The following is a 10,760-nucleotide window of genomic DNA, read 5'->3' as shown; positions in this document are numbered from 1 at the left end:
ACTATTATAGTTTACAATATACTGCAACGGTATATTGTAATAATCGAAGAAGAACACAGTTACCTAACAGTATACTGCTACAGTATACAATATACTATAGGAGTATATAGTTATACTGCAACAGTATATTATTATAGTATATAATATATTGTTATAGTATACTGTAATAATATGTAATATACTGTAACAGTATGCTGTAAAGTATACAATATACTATAATAGTATACTTATTACACGTAAATTCACTTGCCTTTTCCCTTTTAATTGGCTTTAAGCTTTTACCCAGCGTGAGGGGCAAATTAAAATGCAAAAAAATAAAATAAAAATTATTATAGTATGATATATAACATAACGGTATACTCTTACAATTAGATCCTTTTAGAATTTTTTGAAATTTTTATTGAGAACTGATATTATTTCAGTTTAATAATTGGATTAAATTCTTTTTAACTCTTTGTGTATAATTGTATACCCTGTTGGTATAGCAATATACTATACTGGTATCATATGTTAGTTAAAATTTTTTGCTTGTATTAGCTACATTTAATTGGTACACAATTTGATTTTTCTTTAGTAATAGTATAAAACACGAATAATAAAAAATAGTGAAAACAGTAAATGAAATTAGATTATGAAGAGAAAAAGAATATAAAAAAAAGAAGTTAAATGAAATTAGAAAAGGAAAAAATAAAAAAATAAGAAGAACCCGAGAAAAAAGAAAAGGAGAAAAGAAAAAAAAAAGAAAAAAAGAAAGAAAAGAAGCATAGAAATAAAAAAAAATTAGAGAATAAAGAAAAAATTCCCCACAAAAACTACTATGGGTAGGAAATGTAATTAGTTTATGGGTAGAAAAACAAATGGGTAGACCAGGGTAAATAGTTTTATTTTTGTGGGTAACTGTGTCAAAACCCCTTTATATAATAGGGGAACCCTAATTAAGGTATATTTCTATTTACAATAAAGAATCTTATTGGGACGGCTGTCTAACCGCCTCGTACGGATTAGTACTAACTCGTGCAAATATATTCCGCCATTTACGCCACATCTTGGGGACGTGACAGGAATCTTGCTCATTTTGTTACAAAGCCACAACGGCATTATCTCGAGGCCGGCCACGTTCGGCCCCGATATTCATCGGTCACTTTGATCTTCGATCTTCGAACTCTGACATCGGCCTCGAACCCAGTGTACTTCGGACCGATTCTTGAAGTGGTTCCTCGAGCCCACTAAATCGAGAATACACCCATCTTTGTTTAATTTTTTTTATATATTTTTTTTCATTGAATTTGTTTTTTCGCTTAAATACAATTATCTCTTACTCTTAGGTATTGTATTCGACGGTAGCTTAGTCATTTGTATGTATTTATGTTTACTACAAATATCTCATTATTTGTACATCTATTATCCAGCAATATAGGACATGGAGTATAGCGGTTTAACAACAAGTGAGATTTCTGTTCATATGAAGTATTTGAAATCGCCTACTCTATGCCTTCATAAGATTTCTTTACTCCTGGTTACGTTTTTCTAATTACAGAGAAGGGGAGAACAACATTTAATCTTCATCTTTTTCTAATCTTCATCTAAATCTAAGCAAAAATATTCCAGACTATAATCAGGTCAATGAAGAAGCTAACTAGTTACCGCCCACCAGACAAGTTGATGCCAGATTTGGACTTGTATCTAACAATCCGAGATAAAATATAAGTAATACCAGAATTATTTATACCGAAATTTGATATTGTTTTTATACCACATTCAGACATGAGATGACACTAAATGGAGTAACACTGGCAATTGGTGATTCAATAATCGACCCTAATTTGTTTGGTACTAGGGGGATAATTGTTGTTCTTGTTGTTATTGTTGTCTTATACCATATTTAACGTACGTGGGATACCAATCTCGAGGTTAGCTAATCCAGGGATAAACCAACCAAATAAGCACTTCTCTCAAAGTCCTTTAAGAAGGCCAATATTAAAATTAAAGAAATAAATATTTATCCAAACATATCAGGTAGAAAGCCTAACATATATGGTCTCATTGTTAATCCAATAGACCAACCATCTATTAGTACAATAACCCACTATAACAACAACAACAACAAACAAACAGTAAAATCACACAAGTAGGGTATGGGGAGGATAGTGTGTACGCCAGAGCGGTTGAAAATTGAACCATAACCGTTAGTCGAACCGAACTGATGACTTATTGGTATCGGGTTATTCGGGTAATGGTTGGTAAACGGATTGAGATTTTATAATTAACGGCTTAACGGTTTGGAGGCGGATTACTCAATTTTCATATCGGATAAACCGTTAACCCGTTAAGAATTTTTATATTTACACTTTTACACTTATGTATATAAAGTACTATTGGATTCGGCCTGTGTCACTGACTACCGTGCATATGTGATCCTCTGTTTAGAAATGCACTTTAGCGTACAATCCTTTTACAAGTGATTGCAAAGAGCTGCCCATAATAGTAGAGCTTTAGGTGCAAGAATTGGGCTTTCAATTTGGTTTTCATTGTGAAAATAACACGGACTAGCCAGTTTTCGAACTGACAATTAAAAAATAGCCAGCGTTTGCAAAGTCATTGGAAAATAATCACTATTTTGCTGCAACACGAAAAGTTCCAGCATAATATACTGGAGATTGGTGCACCTGTGTATGAACTTCTAGCATATTATGTTGGAAAACACAGAAAGTTCCAGCATAATATACTGGAGATTGGACCACCTGTGTATGAACTTCCAGCATATTATGCTGGACCAATATATTATGCTGGAACTCCAGTATATTATGCTGGAAGTTTACATATAAAAAATTCGAACTCTAGTATATTATGCTGGAATATTTTTCGGATTTTGAACAGTGTTTTCGTTCAGATTTATCTTTACATGAAAAGTGCTAAATTTCGATTACCTTCAAAACTATGGTTATTTTTCAATTACCACTTGTAAATCTGGCTATTTTTGAATTTCTCGCGTTTTTCTCCTATTATCAAAGAATACATGGTGATCAAGATAATATATTATGCCAGTTTGTATCATGATGACCCTTGGCTCTCCAAATTGGACTTCAGAAGTTCAAGTGTTTATTCTTAACTATGCAACCAAAAGAACTAACGTTCAGTTTTTTATCTTTGATTAGCCAATAAACCGTCCGATAATCGTTAATCCGATACCAATCCGCCCGTTGTCTTATAGGATAGCTAGCGGATTACTTCATTCATAATCCGATAACCGATAAGCCGAACCGTTAAGCGTAATACTCCGCAGGATAACACCCCTAGTGTACGCAAACCTTACTCCTACCCTGGGAGGTAGAGAGGGTATTAGCCTGTTTGGCCAAGCTTCTAAAATTAACTTATTTTGAAAAGTGCTTTTCAAAAAAGTGCTTTTGGGGAGAAACTACTTTTTTCTACTTGTGGTCCATGAATTTGAAGACCCTCTCTTCTTATGCTTCCAAGAACAGGGGAGAGGTTGGATTCAAACTTTTCACTTACCGAAAACAAAGGCTGCTTTCTGAACTGTGCATAAATGATTGAATGAGAAACATAAATCCATATTCCAATTATTGATGTCCCCTCATCTGATTTTCGAACAAGCTATATTGGGATAATAATGTGGAGATTATAATTGGAGATTAAACAATAATTGAATTATATAGTGGACATATTGTCTGTTTGGCCAAGCTTCTCCAAAAGCACTTTTTTTTTTCAAGTGTTTTTTTTCAAAGTTGAGGTGTTTGGCCAAGCTTTTAGGAAGAAAGAAAAAGTGTTTTTGAGTAGAAGGTTTCCTCTGAACATATTGTCTTATAAGAACTGCCAGATTGTTTATCCAAAGGTCTAAACAGGGGGTTATAATTACCCCCATTTCATCCGACCCGTAAAAATATCCTCACTTCATTAACACAAAAAACAAATCAACATCTCAACATGATACATCCACACATATCATCTAAATCCAAACATTAGTTCTTGGATACCGGAGCAACTGCATCTAGTAGAGCTGACTTAACACCAAACAAATTTCTTTTCTAGTCTAGGACTTATAGTTTTGGAAATTAAATTAATCCTGCAACTCCTCCTGAAATGTTGATCTGTGATCAGAAATGTCTAGGCGGGATCTTGGATGAAAACTCTTGAATTACTGTCTTTTGAACATTTGAACTGTGTCATGAAAATTTCCTCTGAACATACCATATTATAAGACATAAAGGAATAGCCAGATTGTTTACCCTAAGGGAAAAACTGTCTAACCAAATTACACAACGAGATACCTGTATCCAGATCTTACACCAAAAGCACTGATAGCAAGCTGCATCGTGTCAACTCCAAGGAATCAAAATCTTCGAAAGATATTTGAAATCATATGCTGCTGCCTGCTTTTGTCCATTGACGTCAAGTAACTGCATCTTATGGACAGAGCATAGTTCAGGTTCTCTGCTTAAGAGTAACTTCATTGATCTGCACACGAGTTTTGGGTCGATGGTGGTCATCTGTATCTACTTCTTCGATTTCCTGAATAGCCATAACCAACCATCAGCATTAAGGTGGGGAGAGAAAAGAACAGAGAATACTAAAATTCTCATCGCTAGGCTTGACAATGGGGTTTTGGCCAGTTTCCCGATGACTTATCATTCCTTCATGAACCATAATGAAATAATTTTCCAAATATACTCCCAGTATGGACTTGAATTTTCACTAAATATTAAATAGTGTGGAAATCCGGTGAAATATCGAATCTCTAACTCTGTCCTTTAACCTCTTCATGCAAAAACTGATAGGAAAAGGAAAAGGATCTATACCTGGACAACCTCTTCTCCCTTGATGACACGTCCAAAGACATTAATCTTGTCATTCAGATCCGGGATTGGTGCTGTTGTAACAAATAGATCAAATCCTCCACCTTCATGTTTCACCTTGGAAGTACCAAGCATAAATGCTTCGTGCTTAAGACTGAACATTATGATAGCCAATTCAGCGATGAGAATGAAGCAAGGGGATCCCAAGGCAACTGTAAAAGACACAATAACAGCAAATGATGTGCAAGGAAGACCTTGGATCCAGTTGGCTATAATGTTTTCCCCTCAAAGTCCATTCTTCTGTAGCTTCAGGTCTTTCAACTTTACTACCGTGGATGACAGAGTCCTTGATTACACGAATAAATTGCATCTCTTTAAAGTGACCCTTCTGACTGCAAACACATAACAACAATATCATACTTAAGTATCCATGTGAATCATCAGCAAATGGACCAGCATGCCAAGATTTTTATCGCTCTTGTTCTAGGCATCTAGTTGAGGCAGCGTTTTATTTTGCATCCATTGATTGTGAAGAAACTAAATACACATTGTAATGTCCTTAAAGATTCTGATTTTAGGATAAAGCAGAAGATGAGTTCCTAATGAGGAATTTGTGACAAGCTGTCCATAGCAAACGTTAGAACACCCATGAATCTGCAGATTGTTCTCAAAGTTCCGAATCAAATATTAAATTTCAGTTCAATAAGAATGGGAACGTTGAAAATTTGGGGTTCCAAAGAGAAGCATATAGCCTGAGCATGGATTAAGTGGTGGAGATTCATGAAATCAACACTAACCTTTCATCAGCTTGAAACCGTGAACTGCCACAACCACAAATTGTCAAATTATCAACCCCCCGACCCCTCCTTAAAGGAGAAAAGAAAAAGGTAACGATGGTGAGATTCAAAATCCATCTTTCCTGTGCTCTTATAATTGTCATGGGAAGGAATGAAGAAGACTATAGATCCAATCAAACATATGAATCCCTCTCTCTCTCTTTTCTCTTTTTTCCTCTCAAAATCCATCTTTCCTGTGCTCTTATAATTGTCACGGGAAGGAATGGAGAAGACTAGAGATCCAATCAAACAGATGAATCCCTCTCTCTTTTCTCTTTTTTCCTCTCAAAATCAGGGAGAAAATAGAAAGAACAGAAAAAAGTGGATTTAACATGTTCAAAAGCTTTTTATCCCGACCCTATTTTCCAAAAATTGAAACCTAGGTAAATGTTTCTTAAAAATATGTCCCAAAAAACATCCTTTCGCCCCTTATTATTTCAATCGCAGGTTGTTTTGAATGTTTTCTAGGATCTCATATAAGCACCATCCCAAAATTTCTCCTTCTAGAAGCATGTGTACAAGTTACCAGCTGCTGCATGTGAGGTAGGGAAGAGATGAATGCTTGGACTTGTCAACTTATTAGACAAGGTTGCTTGTTAGATCTATATGAACTAGGAGAAATTTAATTGCCATCTCTGTTAAAGAACAAACCAAAAACAAAAAAGGAAAGAAAATGAATGAGAAGGTATACCAATTACGCACCTGAAGTCAATGAATTCATCAACAATGTCAGGAGAACCATCCTTGTAAAGTTCCACGGTTATCAGGCCTTTCGAGGTGCTTATAAGCTACCAGAGATATAACAAGTTAACAAAGTCTAGGAAAGATAAGGATTACAAAACAAAAAAACCTTGAAATATGCAATTATAGCCAATAAAAAACATAGAGGAAAACTTCACATTTGAAAGAGAAACAGCGGTATCCTATCATATGCTATAATGCAAGGAAGATAAGTAGATAAATTTTACCCTTGACGATAGGCAAAGATATAAAAAAAAATTCTTTATCAATTTTTTTTCCCCTTGAATGAAAATGACAAGTTAATATTGAATTATACCACCAATAGACTTGAAAAACAAGCTAGTAGTATGACAGTGCTTGCTGACTAGCTAAGTGAGATAGAAACAGTCATGAAAACCAGCTCCGCGAGAAAGCAGGAAAGAGGATTTTCTGAACTTACAGCGTATTTAGGAATATCAGATTTCTTTCGCTCAATAGCCTGCAGCAAAGAAAAAGGTAAAGATATACATGAGTGCAAAGGAATATATAGAAAGGCAAATGCAGTTTCTAGGATTTAAATATGAAGTTTGCACCCAAGGGTGTTGCCTAGCAGTAAATAAAGTGGGTGAAAATCATGGGAGTGCAGGGTTCAAATCCAGCAGAGACAAAAAAGCAAGGCGATTTCTTCCATCTGCCTAAACCTTGGTGGGCAAAAATACCCAGTGCATGTGCTAGTAGAAGTTTACAGGTACCCGGTGGAATAATTGAGGTGCGAGCAAATTAATCCAAACACCACACTATTGTAAAAAAAATGATGTATCTTAGTCGAGACCAGAAAAAAACTGCATAAATTGGTCACTGGAGCTCAAGAAAGAATATTTGCAACTCCCGATCAAATATTATCTACCAACCAAATTAAGTGTTGTAGAATTATTCATACCTTGCTGGTAGATAGATCATCCTGTGTCTGAACAATTGATCTAGCCAGAAAATAAGAAGGTCCAAGTATGAGGAAAAAACATCTATTCAAATGCATCTTGTTATAAAATATTCAATAAATGTACAAGTGAGGCATTGTTGATGAAACAAATATTCATCCCATATCATCCTTCCTCAGCAATCATACATTATTTGGAGTTCTTCACACCAGAAAATTACTAAGTTTACACATATTATGATGGACTCATGCAACACTTGGATCAGCGATAATAAGGGGCTCAAAATGAGCTCTTTCTGTCGAGATAAATTAATAAATAAATAAGAGTATGGATAAAACTTTAAATGAGGTGGTCACTCAATGTAACATGAAAGAAGCACAGGCAAAGGTCTTGAGTTCAAATCTCATTGCTACCATTATCTAAACAAGTATTTCTATGTGCTTAATCCAAGACCTAAATAGTCCGATTTTCCTCTAAAAATATGAACTGCCCTTAGATAACCACGTCTAGAACTTTTCGAATACTCTCTTACAGAATAACAGTCATAGAATTCACAGTTCTCCTCCAAGCAACAGCATCCGAGCTAATCTCTGGCTGCCGTTACCACCTTAGTACAACACCACCCGGCCATCAACTGCACATTTACTTCTCGATTAGACTGTCATTTACCCTATGGTAAGTAGCATTAGCACTAACACTAGTTTTGTGTCAGACATGGACAAGCAAATTAAAAGAAGTTAGCAAGTTGCAGAACATATGATACAAGAATATGATAAAGGTATATTCTTATGTCCATAATTATTTTTCTATATAGACATAATTTAACCCAAAAAAGGAAAGCTAGTAACAAAAAGGCACAAATAACATACTTCATTTGGAAACTTCCCCACTATCATAAAGACTCGTGTCATTTAATATCAAGTAATGATTGGAAGAAGATCCAAAGTAGCACTTCCTCCGTTACTTTTTATGTTGACTGGACATGAAATTTAAAACAAAGGAAAACTGTTACTAATATATAAGCTAAATAGATATGAAGAGTAAGAAATTTGCCCTTACTACTAACTATTATATGGTAAGAGTTCCACACGTTCATGTCTTTCTCTCTCCTAACAAAATATCAACTTCTAAAATAGTATGTTAAATTAAATAATTTCCAAGTGCATAAAAATGTCAATCTTTTCTCGGACAGAGTAAAAAGAAAATAGTTTCACATGAAGTTAGACTTGAGGAGTACCAAAATACTTCTGAAAAAGAAAAGACGCACGACTAGAAGTCTCTTAGTATCAAACAATGTGAAAGAGTTGCAAAAACACTATATTATAAACATCATTATTGTCCTTATTTCTGGCACTCCGACAATATGGTCCCCACAAAAGCAAACGAGTTTCTGGAATGGATATATCAAAACTCAAGAAGCTCATGAAATGGACATGATTAGGTTACTGTTGGACATATATAGAAGTGGTATACAAAAAGTTCTGGTATTAATTTTCTGTACAGTGCAAATATGGAACCAGAAATTAGGGCATTCCACACCTTGCACTTTACATCCATTCAACTACTAGCTAGGGCCATGCCATATCCAAACACTTTGTCACCTCACTTTTTTTCCAAATCATCAATGAAAAATTGTATGAATCAGAAGCATTACCAAAAATGCCAAGTTAAGAATCTTGACAACTGCCAAAGAGAGCTTTACTCTCTGAAGCAAAGAACATTGCATGAGTTCAAAAATATTAGAAAAATAACAACTTTCTCTGTTACTCCCAGAATGTAGTTTCGTCTCTATACTTATGCTATACGTCAAAATTTAATCTAAGTAACTACATTGTTTTCCAAGTCAAAGCTAAACAATCAAACGATAGGCAATAATAAACAAATTGAACAGAAAACTTAGATAATACAAGCAGCTCTGAACAATTATCCAAGAAAAGATTTTGACTAACCTTCGAAACCAGTATCTATAGGTAGAATACAGGGAAAACACCATCACAGCAACAATTAGGATGCATACTATAATTGTATTAACACTGACACCACTTGGCCCCTTCTTCTTTTTGCTTTGCAATAGAAGAGCTTGAGGTTTTATCCTCGCCATTACCTCAAGTAAGTATTAATCTCTGAAATTATCATAAAATTAATCATAATTCAAGTCAAAATTATCATCCCACCTTTTCAATTAAAAAACAAAAGAACAACACAATTCAGACTCGGCAACAAAATCGTACTTTAGATATGAATTAGACGGTATAATTAGGCCCCAAATAAAGTAAGTGAATATGACCTTCACGTCGCATAATTTTATTTGAAGCTCATAGTTCATTGCAAATACAAGACAAGTAAAAATGATTAAAAAGTGCATGTATTTCTAGCTATAAAATAGAAATGAACAATTACTTCATACACCTTTTTTAAACCGATCTGATGCTTGACCTCAAAACTTGAAATTACAAAATTTTCAGACAGTGAGATAAAATTCAAAGTTAGAACAATTTAAATAATATACCTGAATCGTCTGCGCTAGATTGAATTGCCTACGTTGGATTGATTGCTTTTCTTCGTTACTGTATCCTGCGTGGGATTAGGAGAAAGAACCAAGAAGGCAGTTGGTATAATTTTCAACCCATTCTTTTAAGTATGCATTTCAAACCCCCAAGGTTTAATGAATTACAAGTTAGTACTATTTGAAGTCCATTGAGTTCTAAATTGGGACATATACGCGGGTGCTCGGGTTACAAAAAAGAGTGAGTCAAAAACGTTTCATTTTGAAAATTATTATGCTTCTATTACGAAATTTAGCTCAAAGTAATAATATAAAACAAGAAAATAGATAAGAGATATAGAGAAAAAGAAAGGAGAGTTTCTTATTTCTTCCATGTATTCAAGTATCTACAATGTGATGCCCAAACCCTCTATTTATAGGATGATATAGGTAATACAAAAGGATGCCATAAACATGGTATTAACTATTGAAAACATGGGGGAAGATCATGGAGGTGTGGGAGTTACATCCATAATGGTAAGAAGTAGTGGGAGGTTAATGGAGAAGAGTAGTGGGTGTTACTCCCTTAGGAGTTATGGACATCCACCATAATCAAGTATTTCATAACACTCCCCCTTGGATGTCCAAAGATAATGTGCCTCGTTAAAACCTTACTAGGAAAAAACTCTATGGGAAATAATCCTAGTGAAGGAAAAAGAGTACACATATCTTGTAATACGCATTACTTGCTGCCTCATTAAAAACCTTGCCAGGAAAACCCAGTGGGATAAGTACAGCACATATTTGCCTCCCCCCGATGAAAATATCACTTTATTTCTCGGAGACGACGAATTCCAAGCTTGTCTAACAACTTCTCTAATATTGAGATCGGCAACGCCTTGGTGAATTATTCCGCCAAATCACTTGAACGAATTTCTTGAACATCTATTTCATCATTCTGTTGAAGATC

The 10,760-nt window shown here is 34.8% G+C and overlaps 1 protein-coding gene across 2 annotated transcripts; it reads right to left on the bottom strand.

The window, feature by feature from the left end:
- On the bottom strand, positions 3,894 to 9,928 carry LOC109233246 (peptidyl-prolyl cis-trans isomerase CYP21-4-like). Of its 2 annotated transcripts, none has more exons than XM_019399052.1 (8): positions 9,815 to 9,928; positions 9,255 to 9,428; positions 7,308 to 7,347; positions 6,828 to 6,866; positions 6,350 to 6,435; positions 5,066 to 5,203; positions 4,815 to 4,965; positions 3,894 to 4,527 (listed from the first exon to the last, which is right to left on the bottom strand). In XM_019399052.1, exons 2-8 carry the CDS (start codon positions 9,404 to 9,406, stop codon positions 4,441 to 4,443), a joined length of 693 nt encoding a protein of 230 aa, XP_019254597.1. In that variant the 5' UTR covers positions 9,407 to 9,428; positions 9,815 to 9,928; the 3' UTR covers positions 3,894 to 4,440. The 2 variants fall into 2 exon arrangements, with proteins under 2 accessions (XP_019254597.1, XP_019254598.1); XM_019399053.1 differs by lacking the exon at positions 9,815 to 9,928 and adding an exon at positions 9,715 to 9,768.

This window comes from Nicotiana attenuata, chromosome 10 (assembly GCF_001879085.1).
Source record: "Nicotiana attenuata strain UT chromosome 10, NIATTr2, whole genome shotgun sequence".
In the NCBI taxonomy this organism is placed as follows: Eukaryota; Viridiplantae; Streptophyta; class Magnoliopsida; order Solanales; family Solanaceae; genus Nicotiana; species Nicotiana attenuata.
The sequence above is the reverse complement of the archived record's forward strand: the minus strand, read 5'-3'. Positions and strand labels throughout refer to the sequence as shown.

Coding starts and splice junctions, on each gene's coding strand:
- LOC109233246 (XM_019399052.1), bottom strand. CDS start 9,406: ATGGCGAGGATAAAACCTCAAGCTCTTCTATTGCAAAGCAAAAAGAAG. Junction 6,867..7,307: donor ATGATCTATCTACCAGCAAG/GTATGAATAATT, acceptor TCTTTGCTGCAG/GCTATTGAGCGAAAGAAATC. Junction 6,436..6,827: donor CTGATATTCCTAAATACGCT/GTAAGTTCAGAA, acceptor TATCTCTGGTAG/CTTATAAGCACCTCGAAAGG.